General features: G+C 43.7%; 1 protein-coding gene across 1 annotated transcript; it reads right to left on the bottom strand.

Moving 5' to 3' along the window:
* Positions 1-1,558: 1,558 nt before the first annotated feature.
* LOC124014626 (active breakpoint cluster region-related protein-like) lies at positions 1,559-15,099 on the bottom strand. Its single transcript, XM_046329850.1, has 22 exons — positions 14,985-15,099; positions 14,781-14,890; positions 14,238-14,342; positions 12,991-13,239; positions 12,794-12,901; positions 12,224-12,278; positions 12,080-12,132; positions 11,779-11,916; positions 11,450-11,571; positions 11,023-11,179; positions 10,641-10,772; positions 10,118-10,193; positions 9,553-9,648; positions 7,386-7,460; positions 7,115-7,212; positions 5,869-5,979; positions 5,240-5,406; positions 4,117-4,256; positions 3,741-3,875; positions 3,322-3,427; positions 2,881-3,022; positions 1,559-2,069 (listed from the first exon to the last, which is right to left on the bottom strand). Exons 1-22 carry the CDS (start codon positions 15,034-15,036, stop codon positions 1,977-1,979), a joined length of 2,520 nt encoding a protein of 839 aa, XP_046185806.1. The 5' UTR covers positions 15,037-15,099; the 3' UTR covers positions 1,559-1,976.
* Between the last annotated feature and the right edge of the window lie 10,981 nt (positions 15,100-26,080).

Genomic DNA, 26,080 nt, shown 5'->3' on the forward strand with positions numbered 1-26,080 from the left:
TAGCCTTGCCTATGGTACATTTGACCTCCCACCCTTCCACCCTAAAGATATTATATCGTCCTGTCTGTCCTCTGAAGCCTTTGGTCATGGATGTCTGTTCCCCTCTACTATTCAGACACAGCTTCTCCAGGCTCCAGCTCCATTGTGCTATGATGTGTTTGTAGTTTGCAATGGGAACCTTATTTTGGCAGTCGCAGGGTTAGTGGGGACAGGTGATTTATGACACCAGGGGCCATAGCGAGGGTTCCGCGTTTCTTTGTATCCAGGCGCGGTCTGGACGTTGTTATGGCAGGCAGGCAGGCACACACACATGCACACATCTGACACCATGCAATGGGCTTCCCGAAACGCTCAGAGTCTGTGGGAATGTGTGGAGGGAGAGAGAGGGAGAAGGAGGAGAAAGGGTCGGGGGGGGGGGGGTTAAGGATAGGTGGGATTAGGGATCAAAAGGCTGAGGGGGAGAGGTTACATTAGCCTACCCTGTCCAGGTGGTGTGGGAGTGGGGCCTCAAAGTGGGAGTGGGTGCAGTAGTGATGGTGTCAAATCAAATCAAATCTGATTTGCCAAATGCGTCGAATACAACACCTGTAGACTTTATAGTGAAATGCTGACTGACAAGCCCTTAACCAACAGTGTAGACTTTACCGTGAAATGCTGACTGACAAGCCCTTAACCAACAGTGTAGACTTTACCGTGAAATGCTGACTGACAAGCCCTTAACCAACAGTGTAGACTTTACCGTGAAATGCTGACTGACAAGCCCTTAACCAACAGTGTAGACTTTACCGTGAAATGCTGACTGACAAGCCCTTAACCAACAGTGTAGACTTTACCGTGAAATGCTGACTGACAAGCCCTTAACCAACAGTGTAGACTTTACCGTGAAATGCTGACTGACAAGCCCTTAACCAACAGTGTAGACTTTACCGTGAAATGCTGACTGACAAGCCCTTAACCAACAGTGTAGACTTTACCATGAAATGCTTACTGACAAGCCCTTAACCAACAGTGTAGACTTCACATGAAATGCTGAAATGCAGTGTAGACTTTACGTGAAATGACAAGCCCTTAACCAACAGTGTAGACTTCACCGTGAAATGCTGACTTACAAGCCCTTAACCAACAGTGTAGACTTTACCGTGAAATGCTTACTTACAAGCCCTTAACCAACAGTGTAGTTCAAGAAGAAGAAAATATTTACCAAGTAGGCTAAAATAAAAAGTTATAACAAAAAGAAACACAATAAGAATAATAATAACGAGGTTATATACAGGGGGCACCGGTACTGAGTCCGTGTGCAGTGGTACAGGCTAGTTGTGTACATGTAGGTGGGGGCGAAGTGACTATGCATAGGTAACAAACAAACAGCGAGTAGCAGCAGTGTACAAGAGGGGGGGGGTCAATAAAAATTGTCCTGTGGCGATTTTAATGAATTGTTCAGCAGTCTAGTGGCTTGGGTGTGTGTGTGTGTGTGTGTGTGTGTGTGTGTGTGTGTGTGTGTGTGTGTGTGTGTGTGTGTGTGTGTGTGTGTGTGTGTGTGTGTGTGTGTGTGTGTGTGTGTGTGTGTGTGTGTGTGTGTGTGTGTGTGTGTGTGTGTGTGTGTGTGTGTGTGTGTGTGTGTGTGTGTGTGTGTGTGTGTGTGTGAACTCCGTCTAGTTGGATTTGAACCATAACTGATGGGATTTCAAGCCAGTGAGGTGACCTCCAACCTTTATACAACATCTGCACTGTGTGAAACACAGACACACCCCAATCCCAACAACCCACCCCCAAATCCATCTGCTGTCCATTTCTCTACCTCCTACGACCTAGTGCCTCATATAAAGTAAAGGACAGGTCTATCAACCCAAATAAATACATTTAATCTTTACAGTGTCTGTAGTTTTACAAGTCTTCTTTTTTTCCTCCCCTTAGTTTCTGTTGGCCAACCGTGATGTTTCCAGGGGTTGGTTCACTTGCTGGTTGTCTAATCCTCCTCAGTCGCTGTCGCAGGTCGCTGTGTCATGTGCTAAGCAGGTCTGGGCTGCTGGCAGGTTGTCACACTGCAGGTAGGAATACACAACCTGGACCTGTACACACAGAGGGTCAGAGAAACATCATCTTTCGACGACTGTTTTTGAAATCAATGTACTCTTTCAACAAAATAAAATGATGCATCCTCCTTTCCTTAATATCAGGTAGCCACTGATTTGACATTACTCGGTTAGTTAAAGCCATAGGAGGAAAGAAGGGAGGTGGGATGCATTGTCAAAGTACAATGAGTGTACAAGACATTAAGGACATCTTCCTAATATTGAGTTGTACCCCCTTTTTGCCCTCAGAACAGCCTCAATTCGGCGGTGGGCGTGGACTCTATAAGGTGTCGAAAGCGTTCCACAGGATACTGGCCCATGTTGACTCCGATGCTTCACACAGTTGTGTCAAGTTGACTGGATATCCATTGGGTGGTGGACTATTCTTGATAAACACGGGAAACTGTTGAGCGTGAAAAACCCAGTAGAGTTGCAGTTCTTGACACAAACGGGTGAGCCTGGGACCTACTACCACACCCCATTCAAAGGCACTTAAATATTTTGTCTTGCCCATTCACCCTCTGAATGGCACACATACACAATCCATGTCTCCATTGTCTCAGGGCTTAAAAATCCTTCTTTAGTCCGTCTCCTCTCCTTCATCTACACTGATTTGAAGTGGATTTAACAAGTGACATTAATAAGGGATCATCGCTTTCCCCTGTATTCACCTGGACAGTGTATGTCATGGAAAGAGCAGGTGTTCTTTCAGTGTATTAGAACAAAGGCTGTATCGTCACTATATTGTATTATAAAGGTAATCATTATTATTTCTCCACAGAGGCCCAGTTGAAATGCTATGACCAACCTGCACCACCACCTCCTGAGAAATGTCCACTGCCGGGCTGCTCTGCCCCAGAACAGCCACCGGGGGGCGCAGTAGACTGGGACCAAACACAGTGGCCAGGTTCATTAGAGGCATCTTGTTCACATCCTGTCTATCTGACACTCTGGAGAACGTGTGAGAGTATGATGTCATTTACAAGGATACACGTGAGGATATGATATCTTTGGCAAAAAAACATGTGGAAAATACAATGGTACGCAATATAAGGTCAGCATTACATGGATATGAGCGTCTGCTAAATGACTTAAATGTAAATGTAATGGATATGATGTTTGTTAATATTGTAATAAATGTGTCTGCGAAATTACCGAATGTAAATAGTAGCATGTAATATGTTAATAGTATCATGTTTTTAGTAACATACTTAGTGCAAAAAAAGTATTGACAAGAGGGGAGAGAGACCGTTTGAGGTGGTGGAGGAGGAACAGGAAGGTGTTTTGGTTGACGGAGGGACAGGACTGGAGCAGAGACAACATGGACACACTCCTGGAGCTCAGGTCTGGGATGTCTAACAGAGAGAAACAACACAGGTATGAGTGGAGAATTGTGTGTGTGTGCGTGTGTGTGCGTGTGTGTGTGTGTGTGTGTGTGTGTGTGTGTGTGTGTGTGTGTGTGTGTGTGTGTGTGTGTGTGTGTGTGTGTGTGTGTGTGTGTGTGTGTGTGTGTGTGTGTGTGTGTGTGTGTGTGCGTGTGCGTGCGTGCGCGTGTGTGTGTGTGTGTGTGTGTGTGTGTGTGTGTGTGTGTGTGTGTGTGTGTGTGTGTGTGTGTGTGCGTGCGTGCGTGCGTGCGTGCGTGCGTGCGTGTGTGTGCATGTGACATACCCAACGCCTTGGTGAAGCTCTGAAACAGCTCTGTAGGTATAAGGGGTTCCGGCAGCTCCCTGAAGTAGAGCTTCAGTATACCTGAGACAGCATTCACATCTACACACCTCAACCTGGACACTGCCTCACGCAGGTCTAGAAGGTGATAGAGAGAGCGAGAGAGAGAAAGGAGGGAGAGATATAAGAGAGGGGGAGATAGGGAAGAGGGAGATAGGGAAGAGGGAGATAGGGGGGAAAGAAAGGGAGCGGGAAGGGTGAGATGGTGGGAGTAAGCGAGAAAGAGAGAGAGAGAGTGATAGAGGGAGTATACATTGACATTAGACCACAACATACTTGAACAGACCTCCAGCCCCACCAAAAACACACACAGACTCACTGGTGTTGAAGGCAGTCTTGAGGTTGTTGATGTCACTGGTAGCTGCTGATAGCCTGTAGATGCCCACCTCCTCCATTCCTCTCCTCTCCACCTCCTCTACACAGCAACGCACCACATGTGGCACCAGGACTCCCTCCTGTCTGGAAGAGGACACACACACAAGACACACACTCCCGGTTGTGTTTCTACATACAGCACATACACACATTATATGCAATCGGCATTGTAGAAAAACTTGTATTGGATGTTCATATGGTGTTTTGAATGATTTAAATTGATTCTAGAGAAATTAAACATGCAATGCACACGAAAGGCAATGACTCCTTTCAATTCAGAGAAAGGGAAAGCACACCGTGTGGTTTCTCTTTTCATGCCATTTTTGTCTTGCCACATCTGCTATTCTCATATTACAAGAGGTTACAGAGTGGTTTCATTTCACTTCCTAACACTATTAAACAGACCAGGAGAGGGAGACTAAAGTAGACCCCAAAGTGTTATTGAAGATTATCTTACGAATAAATGAGTTAAGAGATGAGAAAAGGAGAGGAAGTCACTTTAGAGCAGGGGGTCCAATCCGGCCCGTGGGTGGTATGATCAAATAAAAAGATACATTTTGTTTTTGAGGGGGGAGGAACAAACTCAATATACTTTAAGATGACTAAAGGCAAATGGAAACTGTGTAGAAATGATAATGGACCCCCATTCAAAAAGTTTCTTGACTCTGTACAACTCGCTAATAATCCCCAAAATGAAAGTTAGACAGTCAGAGAGTAATTGAAAAATAAAAAAATGATGGATAGAGGACTATCTTTAGCAAATTTTAACAGGGGGAAATATGACCCATTTTCAGTTTGGCCCCATGGACCTCATTGAAGACCATGGAAAATTTGTTTGCCACATTTTAACAACTTGCAGGAATAATTAGGGTTAAGTGCCTTGCTCAATGGCATTTTTCACCTTGTCAGCGCAGGGATTTGAACCAGCCACCTTTTGGTTACTGGCCTAGCACTCTTAACCGCTAGGCTACCTGCCACTGCTTTAGAGTATTGAGATGCACCCAGTGTGCCAAAATCTCAGGTCCTTAAAGCTCATTGGACTATTTGTAATGATTGACAGGACTCACTGTGCCACAGCTCCAATGGGCATGCAGAAGATGCGCTGTTGCTGGGCGGGGGCCAGACTGGGCCGGTCTAGAGGGTGAGGGTAGTACTTTAGAGACAGACTCACAACCACCTGGCCTAGAGATACGGTCTGTCTCCTCCATCGCTTCTGTAGGAGGGATGGGTCCAGCTAGAACACATACATATGAACAGGTGAACACAGGCACACGCACACATGCACACATGCACACATGCACACACAGCACAGGACACTGATGAGGGGAGGACGGCTCATAATAAGGAAGTGGAATGAAGTGAATGGAATGACATCAAACATAACGAAACAATGTGTTTAATGTGTTCAATACCATTCCAATCCAGTCACTATGAGCCTGTCCTCCCCAATTAAGGTGCCACCAGCTGCCTGTGACACACACACACACACACACACACACACACACACACACACACACACACACACACACACACACACACACACACACACACACACACACACACACACACACACACACACACACACACACACACACACACACACACACACACACACACACACACACACACACACACCTTCTAAACATGGGAGAACAGATAGTAATACACACATCTAGGCACACATGCAGACACACACCTGTATGGAGGTCTTGCCAAGGACTTGGCCCTCACAGATCTTTTCTTCCTCTGGCTGTAACACAACCAGCACCCTGAGGTTCTGAGCCCCATCCACCTGGAATGAGAACTCCTGAGGACAAACACAAGCCACTGTCAAATAGAGTGTTGATGACGTACGGGTAGCATGACTAAGTTCAAATGGTAATTTATAAGAAAAAATGTAATTAAATGCATCCTCACTGAAATGCATCATCATTATTTATAGATGTAGGATCTTAATTTGATCCCTCTGTTGCAGGAGAACTTTGACGCAAAGCAGGACATTTAAAAATGGTAGTGTATTTGCGGTTGAACATTTTCCCGTATGAACATTGTATCATCCCCTACAAAAATGTCCATTAATTATAATCAAACAGAATAATTCACATTTCCTGTTGCTGCTGGTGAGGGGCCTGCTATGTGTAGCAAGTGACATGGTTAACAGGGAGGAGCGTTAGATGAGAGAGAGACAGCAACCAACCAAGCCAACTCACGCTATAGTAGAGTAATGGCTGCCATAGCTAGGATATTTATAATCCAATATGATTACGTAGTACCTGTCTTGACTGCATCAAACCGGGAGAAGCTAGTTAAGCTGGCTAGGCTAATTGACATATGCGCCTTCAAATCAAATCAAGGGTTATTGTTCACATACACATGGTTAGCGGATGTTAATGCGAGTGTAGCGAAATGCTTGTGCTTCTAGATCCGACTATGCAGTAAAATCTAACACGTAATCTAACAAATTCACAACAAATACCTCATTCACGGAAATGTAAAGGGATGAATAAGAATATGTACATATAAATATATGGATGAGCGATGGCGTGCGGCATAGGCAAGATGCAGTAGATGGTGTAGAATACAGTATATACAAATGAGATGAGTAATGTAGCATATGTAAACATTATTAAAGTGGCGTTATTTAAAGTGACTAGTGACACCTTAATTAAGCCCGTTTATTTAAGTGGCCAGAGATTTGAGTCTGCATGTTGGCAGCAGCCTCTCTATGTTAGTGATGGCTGTTTAACAGTCTGATGGCCTTGAGATAGAGGCTGTTTCATGTCCTACACTGTTACAAACAACGATATGAAGTAGCGGCCTCCCACATCAGATCCGAAATAGACCCGTGACATTATTTTCAAATTCTGGGTCCCGGACCGGGTCTCGGGTATTCAGGTACAGGTGGATCCGTGAAGACATCTTGCCTGGGTACAGCATCTTACCTGTTCCCAGTGAGGGCTGAGACTGCTGACAGAGGAATGGGTCTGGGCTTGGCTCTCATAGAACTCAAAGCCATCCACCTCCACACACACATACACACCTAGGAGGGAGTAGTGAGACAGTCTGTTTAAAGAGCTTACTGGTTTGTGTTACAGTGGAGTATGAGGTTAGAGTATACTGTATGTATGTACTGTGTCTGGGTAAGATATAGACACTGTGGTATGCATTTGGATAGTGTTAGATATATGGTAGATATAGTGTGCGGATACTCACTGGCCGGCTGTTGTAATCCACAGGCAGAGTGAATGGCTACACTGAGAGTCCCACATAGAGACTCCTCCTCACTTTCTGAGAGGGAGAGAGAGAGACAGAGAGAGAGGCAGTCATGCAGAAGAACATCTCCTGACTGGTTATAACTTTCTGGTTGTCAAGAGTGAGATTAACTAAATTAAATTAGCTAAATGTATCTTGGTAATCAAATTGTACAACTGAAGATCAACACAGGAGGAAAAGAATGACATAGTGTGAGTTGAAAAAGCAATCTGAATCGTGCAGAATAGCTCAATTCAAATTTTACTGGCTAGCTCCAACTGTTTACTGGTGGTAACCATAGCAACATGGCCACTGAGGCAGCTTTTTTTTTAAACACAGAGCTTCTTTCTACATGACCAGATCAACCAGCCACACATTCACAGCCCAGTAAGATGTACGAAATCAGAAGTTTGTGCAGATGGGCTCAAACGATCACAGAAGAATACCAGAAAGCAACAAGTAACCAAAAAAATCAAAACACTTAAATAACATTCTGGATACCACATCAACTCACAGTGAAGGAGGCATCAATCTAGCACAAAAAAACATCAACAATATATTCAGGCAAACAGCAAAATAAGCACAACTCAAATGGATAAAAAACAAACCCAAAAAACTGGTTTGATGCAGATTGTAAAATGCTAAGATTTTTTTTTAAGACTATCAAACCAAAAGCACAGAGACCCAAATGGTCAATTATGCCTTCATTACTGTGAGACTTTAAAACTCTATAAACGTACACGCAGAACCAAAAAAGCACAGTACAACAGTAAGCAGCTGACACTAATTGAGGAATCCATAAACACAAACAACTTCTGGCAAAATTGGAAAAACCAAAATAAATCAAAACTAGAAGAATTAGCGATACAAAATGGTGACATATGGTTAACCCATTTTAAAACACTCTACAACACCGTTCAAATTGTTGCAGACGCAGAACAATGCCAAATTCATGAGAAGATGAATGGATTAGAAAAAGCTATAAAGGACAATCAAAATCCATTGGACTCCCCGATTACTGACCAGGAGCTCTATAAGAAACTTCAGGCCCTCAAATTTAAAAAAGCATGGGACCTGATGGCCTCCTCATCTTTAAGAACGGAGACAAAATTGACCCTAACAATTATAGAGGCTTTTTTTTTACAGTAACCTGGAGAAGGTTTTCTGTAGTATTATAAATGTAAGAGTTCTAAACTTCCTTAATAAGCACAATGTCTTGAGTAAAAGCCTAATTGGATTCATACCAAAACATCGCACGACGGATCATATTTACACCCTACACACCCTGATAGATAAACATGTCCACCAAAATAATACCAAAACATTTGCTTGCTTTATCAACTTCCAAAAAGCATTTGATTCTATTCAGCATACAGGACTGTTCTACACAGTTATTGAAAGTGGTGTAGGGGGTAAAACATATGACCTAATTAAATCAATTTGGCAATATGTGCAGCATCAAAATTGGCAAGAAAATAACATAATTCTTTAACCATGGGCAGGGCCTTCGCCAGGGTTGCAATCTGAGCCCTGCACTCTTCAATATTTACATCAGCAAATTGGCCACTATTCTAGAAAAATCCTCAGCCTCTGGTTTTAGTTTCCACTATTCATAGGTTAAATGTCAGCTCTTCGCAGATGACCTGTGCCTGCTGTCACCCAGAGCACATGGCTTACAGCAGAGCCTGGACCTGCTAGAGCAGTACGGCCAGACCTGGGCCGTAAGCAGTAAACCCCAAAAATACAAAAATAATGATTTTCCAGAGAAGATACAGGTCTCAGGGAATTAGACCAAAGTTCTCAATTGGTACAAATTATATAGAGTACTGCTTACAGTACAATTAATTAGGTTTAAAAATAAGCTCAACTGGACACCTAAATGAGGCAGTGAATTAACTGAAAGAGAAAGCACGCAGGGCATTCTACGCCATTAAAAAACAAATTCAAATTGAAATACTTATAAAAATTGGGCTAAAACGAATTGAATGTGTCATCAAACCAATTGCACTCCATGAGAGAGAGCGACAGAGAGCGAGTGAGAGGGTGAAATGTAGAGTATGGTAGATAAAGAGAAGAGAAAGTGAATGGAAGTGATCATGAGAAAGGTGTGTCTGAAACGATGTCTCACGAGGCAGTATGCCGTGTAGGGGAGGCTGTTGGGTCATTCTCAGTTTGACACAGGAGCTGGTCAAGGTGAGCAGATCTGGAGGAACCGTTTCTATGTCTGAGAAATAACACACACACACATCATAGACCACCTGAATGGCATACTGTGCAACAAACTACAACCATTGATGTACTGACTCACTCACTCACTTACACATTCCCTCATTAACTCACTTACTCACATACAGTACACACTTAATCACTCATACACCACTCACTCACTCACTCACTCACTCACTCACTCACTCACACTCACTCACTCACTCACTCACTCACACTCACAAACTCACTCACACATTCATTCACTCAATCACTCACTCTCTCACACTCAATCACTCACTCTCTCACACTCAATCACTCATTCACTCACACACACACTCACATACTTACACAATTTCTCACTCACTCACTCACTCACTCACTCACTCACTCACTCACTCACTCACTCACTCACTCACTCACTCACTCACTCACTCACTCACTCACTCACTCACTCACACAACTACACACACTACCCTTTCACTCACTATCTCTGGTGAGTCTGTGGATGGCCTCTCTCCACTCCTCTAGTTCATACAGAGATGACATCACCAGAGTGTGGCTCTGAAAAATAACGCACACAGAGGGGGATGTATGTGTATTAGGGTTTAGGTGTGTGTGGGACCAGAAGTCCTCACATGGATAGTAAATAAAGGAAAATTCAGACAAGTGGAGACTTTTCACAACCAAAAAGGCTATTTTAGGCTTAAGGGTTAGGTTTAGGATTAGGGTTAGGGTTAGAATAAGGTTTAGGGTTAGAATTAGGGTTAGGGGTTAAGGGCTAAGGTTAGGGTTAGGGTTAAAGCAAGGGTTAGGTTTAGGGTTAGAAGAAAATAGTATTTTGAATGGGAATCAATTGTTTGGTCTCCACAAGGATCGTAAAACGCGCGCGTGTGTGTGTGTGTGTGTGTGTGTGTGTGTGTGTGTGTGTGTGTGTGTGTGTGTGTGTGTGTGTGTGTGTGTGTGTGTGTGTGTGTGTGTGTGTGTGTGTGTGTGTGTGTGTGTGTGTACCTTGCCACTGGGGCTGTGTAGTTCCAGGGGGAGGAAGGGAGACTGTGTGAGAAACATCAGTTCAAGGTGCTCCATCTTCTTCCTGCCTCGCTCTGAAGTTCGAGCGGCCAAGGACTTCAGTGGGACAGGCTTCTGTAGGACACACACACAGTTAACATTTTAAATCTGAATACTTTGCAGCGTAATGGTTGTATTGGACAATACACACACACACACACACACACACACACACACACACACACACACACACACACACACACACACACACACACACACACACACACACACACACACACACACACACACACACACACACACACACACACACACACACACACACACACACACACACACACACACACACACACACATAAAGACTAACCATGATCTGTCGCAGTTCGTGTCTGAGCACGTACATCTTAGCTCTCATGGTGTGTATGCGCTGGTGTGTGTCTGTGGTGCGCTCCATCTCTGGTCCCCAGCGGAGTTTCAGTCCAGCTAGAGGCAGGTACCAACAGAACCTGTACTGGGCCTGCTTACTGGGAGATAGGACACACACACACACACACACACACACACACACACACACACACACACACACACACACACACACACACACACACACACACACACACACACACACACACACACACACACACACACACACACACACACACACACACACACACACACACACACACAAATGAACAAACAAATGGACAAATGCATGCACACACATTCTGTGTGATTTAAAAAAAAGAAAGTCTCTTAATAAACTTCAACACACACATTCTGGACCTGTCACTCACCCTTGAGCCCCGCCCTTGAGTTTGGTGCATAGCAGCAGGTCAGTGTACAGGAAGAGATGGCAAAGGTTACGCCCCCCCTCACACACATCCACCACGAAGCCATCACGCATCAACTGACGCCGCTGCAACACACACACACATACAGCGATGGCTATGATACGGTGTGTGAAACTTTATACGGGTGTGTAGTTAAAGTAGGTGCGTGTGTCCATGTGTGTGCATCATAAGGGTGTGTGTCTTCTGCGCATCGTAAGTGTGTGTGCAAGTGCGTGGATCTACATCTGTCTGTCTGTGTGTGTGTGTGTGTGTGTCCTCTCTGTCCATCTCACCATGCCCCTGCTGAGGGTGACCTCTTGTTTGCACTGTGACCCCTCGTTGACCCCAGACAGAAAGCTCTGGGAGAGTCTCAGAGCCTCCAGCAGCACGGGGTGGTCACCATGCGTCTGGGGAGTGTGCTTCAGTAGGTCCTATACAGTAGATGAGAGAGGGAGGAGGGAGAAAAGAGGAAGGATGAAAGAAAGTGGGAAGGGGAGGAAGACAGGAGATAGAGTGGTAAGTGTAGAAATGAGTGTCGGTGTTTAAGTGAACAGATAAATGAACGGATGGACGGAATGGGGGGGACACTCTTACATGCAGCACTAAGGTTGTCTTGGTGACTCTGTCCAGAGGCTTGTACAGCAGAGCTGCAGGGATTCAAACAACATGTGATTCATACAGTGGAGGGTGGAGGGACATGCAGTGACTCCTTAAAAAGAGGCAAAACCTTCATCTTACCCTCAAAGGTGTATTCCGTCTTCGATTTGTCTGATCCATTATAAAACATCATACTCTGAAAACAGGAGAGAGGGAGTGTGAGAAGGTTATAATATTGCATAACTTCAACTTTGAATTTGCTGATAATTCACGTGTTTCGTTCGAGGTAACAAGTGCATAGAGACAGAGAGAGAGAGAGAGTGAGAGAGAGAGAGATGTTGCAATTCACACATTTCCAAATCAGTGATCTCTTACATCGGCCAGTATTCTGAAGTTTACATCAGCCAGTATTCTGAAGTTTACTTCAGCCAGTATTCTGAAGTTTACATCAGCCAGTATTCTGAAGTTTACTTCAGCCAGTATTCTGAAGTTTACTTCAGCCAGTATTCTGAAGTTTACATCAACCGGTATTCTGAAGCTTACATCAGCAAGTATTCTGAAGCTTACATCAGCCAGTATTCTGAAGCTTACATCAGCCAGTATTCTGAAGCTTACATCAGCCAGTATTCTGAAGTTTACATCAACCAGTATTTTGAAGTTTACATCAGCCAGTATTCTGAAACTTACCCCGAACAGTATTCTGAATCTTACCTCAGCCAGTATTCTGAAGCGCTTGTCAGTCTGAGTACACCTCCTCACGATCTCCACAGCACTCTCATAGTTATCTATGAAACCACGATACACACCTATCTGGCTCACCTGTGTGTGTGAGAATAGGTGTGAAATAAGACCCCTGTAGCTGATAGTGAGTCAATAAAAGGATGGATGGAGCAGAAGGAGGAACTCACAATCTTAAGGAAGAGGTCTCCAACAGTTAGGTGGAAGCCCATTTGGCCCTGCTCTTTCCCCGGCCCCTGCCCCGGGTCTGTCTCTGGGTGTATTTGTGGCCCCAGCAGCCCCAGGCGGTCCCTCAGGCAAGTGTAGAAGTCTCTGTGCAGGTCTCTGAGCTCAGGCACCTGATAGAACACAGTTCGGACCTGCTGGCTGGACAGAACTGGCTGGGACGTCCCTGCTGTGGCCTTCAAGGCCTTCATAGGCTGGGGAAGGAAGGAGGTGAGGGATGGGATGGGGGGGGGGAGAGAGACAAAGAGAGAGAGAGAGACAAAGAGAGAGAGAGAGAGAGACAAAGAGTGGGTGTGATAAAAAAAGTTGAGAAAGGGAGGTGAGGGAGGGGGGTGAGAAGAGAAGAGAACGACGAGCACAGCTTAAATGTTCACACGTTAGTAAATATAGACACACAGGACACATGTATCTGTCAAAAGCCTTTTTGACACCCACTCTCGCAGTGCACACAAATGCACACTACAAATTCTCTCTTACACACTGTCATACAGTACTCACACTAAACACAAGCATCTGGGTGAACAGCCCATACTTTTCAACATGGGTGGGTCTGACCAACCTTACGATACCACACCAAGTGGGGGTTATTTCTCTATTTGTGTTGCTTGTTGACACAAAAGCAGAAGCATGACTATTATAATGAGATGGAGATAAAGGAGAAGAGAAATTAAGATATATAAAAAAGGACTTGGTCACTCGTTATTGCAAAACCACTTCCTATCACAGTCACTCACTCCTAATGCTGCCTACTTGTAATGGTTGAATTCCAATACAAAACCTCACCCACTTCCCTCAGCCCTAGTTCACTAGGTGTAAACAATATGGAGAAAACAATCCTTTCCAGAAGCTTATATTACACCTTATATTACAGCTTATAATTACACCTTATCCCTTTCAGGACTGTGAGGTGGAGTCAACAGGTAGAAAGGAGAGGAAGCATGGTTTTCATAATGAAATCAAGCCCTGGACAAAAGAGAGAAGTAATTCTCTCAACAAATAATTACAGAAGTGTTGTGGCTACAGGAGGAAGCAGTATGCCACCCGACAACAGAGCCAATAGAAAACGTGTGTTGTAATTGTTATTGCAAAGGATGCTGTATGCCACCATACATAACCGCGTGCTTAAGGACCCTTAGAAACAAATAAACACACCAAAGCCCCTGAGCAGTGTGTTCATGTGTGTGTGTGTTACCATTAACAGTGTCTCTAGCTCATTGAGGTAGATCTTCTCACTGTCCAGGACCGTTCTCAGGACCATGAGCCTCCTAACCAGCATCTCTTCCAGGGTACGCAGGACCTTAAAGGCAGAGAAAACACTCTGCTGTAAATGTGTGTGTGTACGTATGTGTGTGTGTGTGTGTGTGTGTGTGTGTGTGTGTGTGTGTGTGTGTGTGTGTGTGTGTGTGTGTGTGTGTGTGTGTGTGTGTGTGTGTGTGTGTGTGTGTGTGTGTGTGTGTGTGTGTGTGTGTGTGTGTGTGTGTGTGTGTGTGTGTGTGTGTGTGTGTGTGTGTGTGTGTGTGTGTGTGTGTGTGTGTGTGTGTGTGTGTGTGTGTGTGTGTGTGTGTGTGTGTGTGTGTGTGTGTGTGTGTGTGTGTGTGTGTGTGTGTGTGTGTGTGTGTGTGTGTGTGTGTGTGTGTGTGTGTGTGTGTGTGTGTGTGTGTGTGTGTGTGTGTGTGCAGGTCTGACCAATAGGAGAGGAAGGCACCATGTATGGCGCCATAGGGCAATAACTCACGGGGGTGTCGGGCAGGTCCATGCTGTCTGTCTGGAGGGGGGAGAACACATCCTCCTCTGGAAACACATCATCCTCCAGTGGATCAGGCCCTGTACCACCTGCAGCCTCCACTGAGATAGAGTAGAAACACACACATCATTTACACAGAAATAAAACATGCATACAAACCCACACTTATGGCAAGACACACAGTAATGTACTTGCCTAGGATATGCTGTGTCTCAAGGTAGTCCACTGCCTCCTTGAATAACTCCATTGCGCTGATATAACTGTAACAATATCCGTGGGTGTCTGGGTGAGGCGACTGGGAGTGTGTATCTACAGAGGCGAAATAAATAGAACACGTGTAAGCAGCAGCCGTTAAACTTCCTGTTTCAGTGGAACAAAAAAAAGAGGGTGGGGGGAGGGGGGGGGGGGGTAGCCTATTAGGACAGGAGTGAAACATTTGTGAAGCAGTATTGTCCGACATTGAACTGTCTGGTCCAATATCCAGTGGCCTAATTTGCCAAGTAAAAAAAAAAAAGACTACTTAAACTTCACACAGGATGAGAGCAGTGAGCACAACTTAGTTTGACGTCTCGGCTTACATTAACCATAATGTTGATTTTAACCATACTCTCGAATGCAGCACCTTGGACAGCACAGGCAGGAAACGGGCGGCACGCACACATGCAGCAGCAAGACTGTGACCCAGAAACACTTGTGATACTGATGACAAGAAAAACAATCATTTCAGCAGTAACTCGCTGCAATTGTACAATTATGGTAAAACTACTGACATGCTTTTGCAGAATATGTATTTTTTTATACACAATGATAGTCTATGGTTTAGATATAAAAGATGAATGTCACTGTGAACCAATCGCTTATTACAGGGACGGTAAAGGGGTTCTTTACTTGTGCAACAGGGCCATCTTGCGGTCAACCCTGTGATAAACATTTTTTTTTTTAAATCTCATAAAGTTGATCTGGGCTACATCATGCCTTGTTTTATGATTCTATTCACCGTTGCGTCGAAGTTACATTATGACATCACATAGCATCGTGAAATGAAAGTTCTCTGTCTTGTGATGACAATTCTAGAATGGCTGGTTACGGTCATGCGAACAGATACATTCAGAAGTCTATTTTATAGATTTTTAGATCCGGTTTCCTTTCATTTTCTGTCCTCAGAGCATCTTCTGGGAGATAAGGGGAAGAGAATATCGGATCATTCAAAATGCACTACCATCTATAGAATTCAATTCGAGAACATCACACTCACAGAAGTTCCAAAAGAATAAAGAAAATGCAAATGTCATATTATGTATGTATACAGTGTTGTAACGATGTGCAAATGGTTAAAGTACAAAAGGGAAAATAAGTGAACATAAATATGGGTTGTATTTAGCGTGGTGTTTGTTCTTCACCGGTTGCCATTTTCCTGTGGCAACAGGTCACACATCTAGCTGCTGTGATGGCTCATTATGGTTTTTAACCCAGTAGATATGGTAGTTTATCAAAATCGCCTTTGTTTTAGAATTCTTTGTGGATCTGTGTAATCTGAGGGAAATATGTGTCTCTAATATGGTCATACATTTGGCAAGAGGTTAGGAAGTGCAGCTCAGTTCCCACCTCATTTTGTGGGCAGTGTGCACATAGCCTGTCTTCTCTTGAGAGCCAGGTCTGCCTTCGGCGGCCTTTCTCAATAGCAAGGCTATGCACACTGAGTCTGTACATAGTCAAAGCTTTCCTTAAGTTTGGGTCAGTCACAGTGGTCAGGTATTCTGCCACTGTGTACTCTCTGTTTCGGGCCAAATAGCATTCTAGTTTGCTCTGTTTTTTTGTTAATTCTTTCCAATGTGTCAAGTAATTATCTTTTTGTTTTCTCATGATTTGGTTGGGTCTAAATGTGTTGCTGTCCTGGAGCTCTGTGGGGTCTGTTTGTGTTTGTGAACAGAGCCCCAGGACCAGCTTGCTTAGAGTATTATTCTCCAGGTTCATCTCTCTGTAGGTGATGGCTTTGTTATGGAAGGTTTGGGAATCGCTTCCTTTTAGGTGTTTGTAGAATTTAACAGCTCTTTTCTGGATTTTGATCATTAGCGGGTATCGGTCTTATTCTGCTCTGCATGCATCATTTGGTGTTTTAAGTTGTACACTGAGGATATTTTTGCAGAATTCTGCATTCAGTCTCAATTTGTTGTTTGTCCTATTTTGTGAATTATTGGTTGGTGAGCAGTCCCCAGACCTCACAACCATAAAAGGCGATGGGTTCTATAACTGATTCAAGTATTTTTAGCCAGATCCTAATTGGTATGTCAAATTTTATGTTCCTTTTGATGGCATAGAATACCCTTCTTGCCTTGTCTCTCAGAACGATCAGAGCTTTGTGGAAGTTACCTGTGGCGCTAATGTTTAGGCCAAGGTATGTATAGTTTTTGTGTGCTCTAGGGCAATGGTGTCTAGATGGAATTTGTATTTGTGGTCCTGGCGACTGAACCTTTTTTGGAACACCATCATTTTGGTCTTACTCAGATTTACTGTCAGGGCCAAGGTCTGTCAGAATCTGTGCAGAAGATCTTGGTGCTGCTGTAGGCCCTCCTTGGTTGGTGACAGAAGCACCAGATCATCAGCAAACAGTAGACATTTGACTTCAGATTCTAGTAGGGTGAGGCCAGGTGCTGCAGACTTTTTTAGTGCCCTCGCCAATTTGTTGATACAAATGTTGAAGAGGGTGGGGCTTAAGCTGCATCCCTGTCTCAACCCATAGCCTTGTGGGAAGAAATGTGTGTGTTTCTTGCATATTGTAACCTCACATTTGTTGTTTGTGTACATGGATTTTATAATGTCGTGTGTTTTCCCCAACACCACTTTCCATCAATTTGTATAGCAGACCCTCATGCCAAATTGAGTCGAAGGCTTTTTTGAAATCAACAAAGCATGAGAAGACTTTGCCTTTGTTTTGGTTTGTTTGTTTGTCAATTATGGTGTGCAGGGTAAATACTTTGCTTGTCGTATGATAATTTGGTAAAAAGCCATTTAACATTTGCTCAGTACATTGTTTTCACTGAGGAAATGTATGAGTCTGCTATTAATGATAATGCAGAGGATTTTCCCAAGGTTGTTGTTGACGCATATCCCACGGTAGGTAATGGGGTCAAATTTGTCTCCACTTTTGTGGATTGGGGTGATCAGTCCTTGGTTCCAAACATTGGGGTAGATTCCAGAGCTAAGGATGATGTTAAAGTGTTTTATTATAGCCAATTGGAATGTGTTGTCTGTATGTTTTATCATTTCATTGAGGATACCATCAACACCACAGGCCTTTTTGGGTTGGAGGTTTTTTATTTTGTCCTGTAGTTCATTCAATGTAATTGGAGAATTCAGTGTGTTCTGGTAGTCTTTAATAGATGATTCTTAGATTTGCATTTGATCATGTATATGTTTTAGCTGTTTGTTCTTTGTTATAGAGCCAAAAAGATTGGAGAAGTGGTTTACTCATACATCTCAACTAGATAGATCATTCTTTGTGTTGTTGTTTGCTTAGTGTTTTCCAATTTTCCCAGAAGTGGTTAGAATCTATGGATTCTTCAATTACATTGAGCTGATTTCTGACGTGCTGTTCCTTTTCCGTAATCTATTTCTGAATTGTTTTAGTGATTCACCATAATGAAGGTATAGACTCAGGTGTTCTGGGTCTCTGTGTTTTTGGTTGGACAGGTTTCTCAATTTCTTTCTTAGGTTTTTGCATTCTACATCAAACCATTTGTCATTGTTGTTCATTTACTTCAGTTTTCTGTTTGAAAGTTTTAGATTTGATAGCGAAGCTTAGAGGTCAAATATACTGTTAAGATGTTCTACTGCCAAGTTTACACCTTCACTATTACAATGGAACATTTTGTCCAGGAAGATGTCTAAAAGGGATTGAATTTGTTGTTGCCTAATTGTTTTGTGGTAGGTTTCTACGCTGCATTCCTTCCATCAATAGCATTTCTTAATATTAATCAGTTCCTTTGGCTTTGATGCCTCATGATTGAGTATTGCTCTGTTCAAGTAGACTGTGATTTTGCTGTGGTCTGATAGGGGTGTCAGTGGGCTGACTGTGAACACTCTGAGAGACTCTGGGTTGGGTTCAGTGACAAAGTAGTCTACAGTACTACTGCCAAGAGATGAACTACAGGTGTACCTACCGTAGGAGTCCCTTCGAAGCCTACCATTCACTATGTATATACCCACAGTGTCACAGAGCTGCAGGAGTTGTGACCAGTCACGGGAAATACTCTGAGTTTAGACACAATGTGTTTGGGAAAAAGTGGACTCCCCTTTTGAGTCCATAAGGAGTACGGTCTGAGTCTTGCGTATGTCCTCAGTGGGTATGGGGGGGGGGGGGGTTGTCAGGAGGGCTATGAGGGTGGATGACAGGGGGGGGGTGGTGCTCAGAGGGGTAAGATCCCCTGGGCTTGGGGTTCTTCATTTATCTGTCAACGTAGTCAGGGTCTGGGGTGGACGGTTCTGCTGTGGTGTCGAGACTTTTGTCAGGAGCTGAGGTGCGCTCTTCAGCTGGCTTCTTTGTGGGGGTGGCCACCTCTCTAGTGGGTTGTTCTCTGTCACGCGCCATCCCCTCTCCTCCAGAAGTCCAGCAGTCTGATCCTCTCCTCTAGTGCTCTGTTCTTCTCCTGCTCCAAATCTTTCTCCTGTTGAAGTTGTCTCACCACAGTTCAGAGTGCAGATATGTCTCTCTCCACCTCCAGCTCTCCTGTTCTGGTTAAGGGGGTGTTGTTGTGCTGGACTGTTGTCTGGGTCTGTACTGACTGGAGTGTTAACACCTGCTGTTCCTGGTCCAACTTCCTTATTTCCAGCTGGGTAAACATATCCTTCATTTCAACAAGGGAGTAGTACACTATGCTGGGAGGTTGACTTTCCTCATGGGGTTTCTCATCTGTGTGGTTATATAATGAAGAGGTCTGGTCTGACCCGCTCGGGGTGGGGATATCTTTCTTAAGGGAGAGCTTCTCCTGCTGAGTTAATTCTTTGATTAGGTGAAAGTCTAGCTGAAACTGTTTGAGGTTGCCCTGTACCAATACTGTTCCAGACTTATAGCGATTCATATTAGCTGACTCAGAGTCCTTGTTGTCTAGTATCCTGAGTTTCCACCCCTGGGCTGGCTGAGAGTCGGGGTACTCGGCTGAGAGTCAGACTCGGCTGACGTCATGTGGCCCTGGGCCACCTTCAGCAGTATTACTTATGGCTAGGATGCGGAGACTGAGCTTGGGCCGATTCCGGTGTGAGGTATCTGGCCCAAATGTATTACTTGGCCCTCGGGCCATTGGGCCAACTCTCAGGCAGATGATTACACAGGCTGCTTTATATAATTAACATTTCGTTATTTCTTTTTCCATATTTTCTCATTGTTTCTGTGATAAAAATCAATTTAAAAAATCACATTTAAATGAAATTCCTGTCCTGTGTTGTGTTTTTAGTATTTTGATACTTGTGCAAGGCAATTGATAAGCATTAAAACTTTATGATAGGAGCCTCCCGAGTTGCGCAGTGGTCTAAGACACTGCATCGTGTTGTTACAGATGCTGGTTCGAGACCCGTGTCGACTGCGACTGGGAGACCCATGGCGATGCACAATTGGCCCAGCGTTGTCTGAGTTAAGGGAGGGTTTGGCTGGCCGGGATGTCCTTGTCCCATCGTGCTGTAGATACTCCTGTGGCGGGCCAGGTGCTTGCACGCTGACACGGTCACCAGGTGTATGGTGTTTCCTCCAACACAACATTTTTTGGTGGATGGGTATTAATTTCAATGTATAAAATGTATAATAGTAATATTTAAAATGAGTAAATCGGTTAATTTTGTATACATTTATTTAAATTTGCATCGGGACGCTTCTGGGGGGGATTCTGGTAAGATGCCTGCAAAGCCTGAATTCTGGCCAGTCATTCATTTTGATTCCGGGCCGAGTCCGACACTCGATTCTGGGCTGATTCAATCAGTTCCGGCACCCCGGAAGAGGGCCGCTTCTGGGCCGATTCCTCATTTCTAGCTGGGAAGGCTCGACAGGTGCTCAAGATACGTGCTTTCAAGACCATAAATCACTATCATCTCTTTGCTACGAATTTATATTTTATAAGTCCAATAATATTCTGATACTCTGTGATAATATTTAATCTCCATCAAGTGCATACCTTGGCATCCAGGCCTTATTAGGCCTACTTGTAACCTAGCCTATTGATAGGAAGATGACTGATAGCTAAATGATGACTGATAGCTAAGATGATTCATTCGATGATTCTTTCAATCTCTCTCCTTTCTCTTAGGGCTGTTTTGCTGTGTGTGTATTTCAGAATTGGTCAAATACTGTCACACCATTGGAGAATCTGCCGCGCCTTTGCCTCCACGACCCATCTCAGCAATTCTCAGCCGCAGTCCGCACACAGTGCACTTTCCCTAGACAGCCTGGAGGGGGTGGTATTGCTACACTCAGGTATGGCCCAAGCACCTAGCCATGGATTTCTATTCTCTCTCTGTCTCTTGTCTCTTCCTCTGCCTCTCTCTCACTCTCTTATTATTTCTGGGGTGTATTTTATTAGGGTCCCCATTAGCTGTTGCTAATGCAGCCGCTACTCATCCTGGGGTCTCTCTCTCTAACGTGAATGTCCTCGAGTGGCTTTCATCATCTTCTTTACTGTTTTCTGTGAATGGATGACCAGTTTCTTACACTCACCAATCCTTTCACCTTAACCCTGCATAACGTTATGAAACACTCCCTTCCTAGCTCCTCAGAGTCATTTCTCTCTCTCTCTCTCTTTCGCTCTCTCTCGCTCTCTCCCTCCCCCTCTTTCCGGCTTTCCCTTCCCCCACTTTCTCTAAACACATACTCATTTCAAGAGAAAGGAAAGTCTACGATACAACACACCCATTTTACACAAACTACACAGGAAATGGGAGAGGAAGGGGTTAAGTACTTCTACAAGTGCACTCAAATTCAAAGCCCCTTGAGCCTTTGTGTGTGTGCGCATGTGTGTGTGTCTGCCTAAGTGCTTGTGTGTGTGTGTGTGTGTGTGTGTGTGTGTGTGTGTGTGTGTGTGTGTGTGTGTGTGTGTGTGTGTGTGTGTGTGTGTGTGTGTGTGTGTGTGTGTGTGTGTGTGTGTGTGTGTGTGTGTGTGTGTGTGTGTGTGTGTGTGTGTGTGTGTGTGTGTGTGTTACAAATGGTCTAATGTCCCCATAATGATGTTAGGGTGTATACAGAGCACTAATGACGTAAACAGAGGAGATGGCTGTTAAATAAAATCTCCCATCTCTGCTCACATGAAAAGTTCAAATCAAATCAAATTGTATTTGTCACATGCTTTGTAAACAACAAGTGTAGGCTAACAGTGAAATGCTTACGGGCCCTTCCCAACAATGCAGAGAGAAATAAAATAGAGAAATAATAGAAAAGTACAACACGTAATAATAAAAATAATAATAGATACATAATGAGGTCACATACACATATTTAGCAGATGTTATTGCGGGTGTAGTGAAATGCCTGTGTTCCTAGCTACAACAGTGCAGTAGTATCTAACAATCCACAATAATACACACAGATCTAAAGTAGAAGAAGGGAATTAAGAAATACATACATATCAGGACGAGCAACGTTGGAATTGACAAGGACCAGAATGATATGATAACTTAGCAACATACACAGGGCACCAGTACCGAGATGATGTGCATGGGTACGAGGTAATTGAGGTAGATATCAAATCAAATTCAAATGTTATTTGTCGCGTACACATATTTTGCAGATGTTTTTATTTTATTTTTCATTTCACCTTTATTTAACCAGGTAGGCTAGTTGAGAACAAGTTCTCATTTTCAACTGCGACCTGGCCAAGATAAAGCATAGCAGTGTGAACAGACAACACAGAGTTACACATGGAGTAAACAATTAACAAGTCAATAACACAGTAGAAAAAAAGAGAGTCTATATACATTGTGTGCAAAAGGCATGAGAAGGTAGGCGAATAATTACAATTTTGCAGATTAACACTGGAGTGATAAAAGATCAGATGGTCATGTGCAGGTAGAGATATTGGTGTGCAAAAGAGCAGAAAAGTAAATAATAAAAACAGTATGGGGATGAGGTAGGTAAAAATGGGTGGGCTATTTACCGATAGACTATGTACAGCTGCAGCGATCGGTTAGCTGCTCAGATAGCAGAGGTTTGAAGTTGGTGAGGGAGATAAAAGTCTCCAACTTCAGCGATTTTTGCAATTCGTTCCAGTCACAGGCAGCAGAGAACTGGAACGAAAGGCGGCCAAATGAGGTGTTGGCTTTAGGGATGATCAGTGAGATACACCTGCTGGAGCACGTGCTACGGGTGGGTGTTGCCATCGTGACCAGTGAACTGAGATAAGGCGGAGCTTTACCTAGCATGGACTTGTAGATGACCTGGAGCCAGTGGGTCTGGCGACGAATATGTAGCGAGGGCCAGCCGACTAGAGCATACAGGTCACAGTGGTGGGTGGTATAAGGTGCTTTAGTGACAAAACGGATGGCACTGTGATAAACTGCATCCAGTTTGCTGAGTAGAGTGTTGGAAGCTATTTTGTAGATGACATCGCCGAAGTCGAAGATCGGTAGGATAGTCAGTTTTACTAGGGTAAGTTTGGCGGCGTGAGTGAAGGCGGCTTTGTTGCGGAATAGAAAGCCGACTCTAGATTTGATTTTCGATTGGAGATGTTTGATATGAGTCTGAAAGGAGAGTTTACAGTCTAGCCAGACACCTAGGTACTTATAGATAATATAATAATAATAATATATGCCATTTAGCAGACGCTTTTATCCAAAGCGACTTACAGTCATGTGTGCATACATTCTACGTATGGGTGGTCCCGGGGATCGAACCCACTACCCTGGCGTTACAAGCGCCATGCTCTACCAACTGAGCTACAGAAGGACCACAGATGTCCACATATGTTATTGAGTGTGTTGCGGAATGCTTATGTTCCTAGCTCCAACTGTAATACTTAACAATACAAAACAATACACGCAAATCCAACAAATAAAAAGAAAGGAATTAAGAAATATAGACATTTTACAACAAGGAATGTCAGAGCCAGGAAAATAAATATACATGTGCAGTGCCTTCGGAAAATATTCAGACCCCTTGACTTTTTCTACATTTTGTTACGTTAAAGCCTTATTCTAAAATGGATTAAATAAATAAAAAATCCACATCAATCTACCCACAATACCCCCTAATGAGAAAGTGAAAATAGTTTTACTTTTTTTTGCTAATATATTAAAATAAAACACTGAAAAACTTTATTTACATAAGTATTAAGACCCTTTGCTTTGAGACTCGAAATTGAGCTCAGGTGCATCCTGTTTCCATTGATCATCCTTGAGATGTTTCCACAGCTTTATTGTAGTCCACCTGTGGTAAATTCAATTGATTGGACATGATTTGGAAAGGCACCCACTTGTCTATATAAAGTCCCATTGTTGACAGTGCTGGTCATATCAAAACCAAGCCTTGAGGTCGAAGGAATTGTCCATAGAACTCAGAGACAGGATTGTGTCGAGGCACAGATCTGGGGAAGGGTACCAAAAAGTTTCTGCTGCATTGAAGGTGGTGGGAGCATCATACTGTGGGTGTGTTTTTCAGTGACAGGGACTGAGAGACTAGTCAGGGTCGAAGCAAAGATGAACGGAGCAAAGTACAGAGAGATCCTTGATGAAACCTACTCCAGAGCGCTCAGGACATCAGACTGGGGCAAGGTTCAACTTCCAACAGGACAACAACCCTAAGCACATAGGCAAGACAATGCATAAGTGGCTTCGGGACAAACCTCTGAATTTCCTTGAGTGGCCCAGCCAGAGCCCGGACTTGAACCCGATTGAACATCTCTGGAGAGACCTGAAAATAGCTGTGCAGCAACGCTTCCCATCCAACCTGACAGAGCTTGAGAGGATCTGCAGAGAAGAATGGGAGACATTCCCCAAATACAGGTGTGCCAAGCCTGTAGCGTCATACCCAAGAAGACTCAAGGTTGTAATTGCTGCCAAATGTGCTTCAACAATGTACTGAGAAAAGGGTATGGAAACTTATGTAAATGTAATGTTTCTAAAAACCTGTTTTGCTTTTTCATTATGGGGTATTGCGTGTAGTTTGATGAGGGAAAAAACTATTTAATCAGTTTTAGAATAGGGCTGTAACCTAACAAAATGTGGAAAAAGTCAAGGGGTCTGAATACTTTCCAAAGGCACTGTATATGATGGTGTGTATAGATAGACAGTATGGACAGTATACGAATAGAAAAGGTGTGTTCAGCAGTAGTTATACAGGATGAGCCTTGACTATAATACAGTATATACAGTTGATGTCAGAAGTTTACATACTCCTTAGCCAAATAAATGTAAACTCAGTAAAAATGAGTTAGGATCACCACTTTATTTTAAGAATGTGAAATGTCAGAATAATAGTAGAGAGAATCATTTATTTCAGCCTTTATTTCTTTCATCACATTCCCAGTGGGTCAGAAGTTTACATATACTCAATTAGTATTTGATAGCACTGCCTTTAAATTGTTTTACTTGGGTCAAACGTTTCGGGTAGCCTTCCACAAGCTTCCCACATTAAGTTGGGTGAATTTTGGCCCATTCCTCCTGACAGAGCTGGTGTAACTGAGTCAAGTTTGTAGGTCTCCTTGCTCGTACACGCTTTTTCAGTTCTGCCCACATATTTTCTATAGGATTGAGGTCAGGGCTTTGTGATGGCCACTCCAATAACTTGACTTTGCTGTCCTCAAGCCATTTTGCCACAAGTTTGGAAGTATGCTTAGGGTCATTGTCCATTTGGAAGACCCATTTGAGACCAAGCTTTAACTTCCTGACTGATGTCTTGAGATATTGCTTCAATATATCCACCAAATTTTCCCTCCTCATGATGCCATCTATTTTGTGAAGTGCACCAGTCCCTCCTGCAGCAATTGCCCCCCTACAACATGATGCTGCCACCTCCGTGCTTCACGGTTGGGATGGTGTTCTTCGGCTTGCAAGCATCCCCCTTCTTCCTCCAACCATAATGATGGTCATTATGGCCAAACAGTTCTATTTTTGTTTAATCAGACCAGAGGACATTTCTCCAAAAAGTACAATCTTTGTCCCCATGTTCAGTTGAAAACCGTAGTCTGGCTTTTTTATGGCGGTTTTGGAGGAGTGGCTTCTTCCTTGCTGAGCGGCCTTTCAGGTTATGTTGATAGGTCTCTTTTTACTGTGGATATAGATAGCTTTGTACCTGTTTTCTCCAGCATCTTCACAAGGTC

Source organism: Oncorhynchus gorbuscha, linkage group LG25 (genome assembly GCF_021184085.1).
Source record: "Oncorhynchus gorbuscha isolate QuinsamMale2020 ecotype Even-year linkage group LG25, OgorEven_v1.0, whole genome shotgun sequence".
Taxonomy (NCBI): Eukaryota; Metazoa; Chordata; class Actinopteri; order Salmoniformes; family Salmonidae; genus Oncorhynchus; species Oncorhynchus gorbuscha.

What these genes read in the sequence shown, in the direction of transcription:
- LOC124014626 (XM_046329850.1), bottom strand. Translation starts at nt 15,036, where the DNA reads ATGGAGTTATTCAAGGAGGCAGTGGACTACCTTGAGACACAGCATATC. An exon ending in TCAGCCCTCACTGGGAACAG is followed by an intron (nt 5,980 to 7,114) that starts GTAAGATGCTGT and finishes GTTTGTCCTCAG; the next exon opens with GAGTTCTCATTCCAGGTGGA. An exon ending in CAAGACTGCCTTCAACACCA is followed by an intron (nt 3,876 to 4,116) that starts GTGAGTCTGTGT and finishes ATCACCTTCTAG; the next exon opens with ACCTGCGTGAGGCAGTGTCC.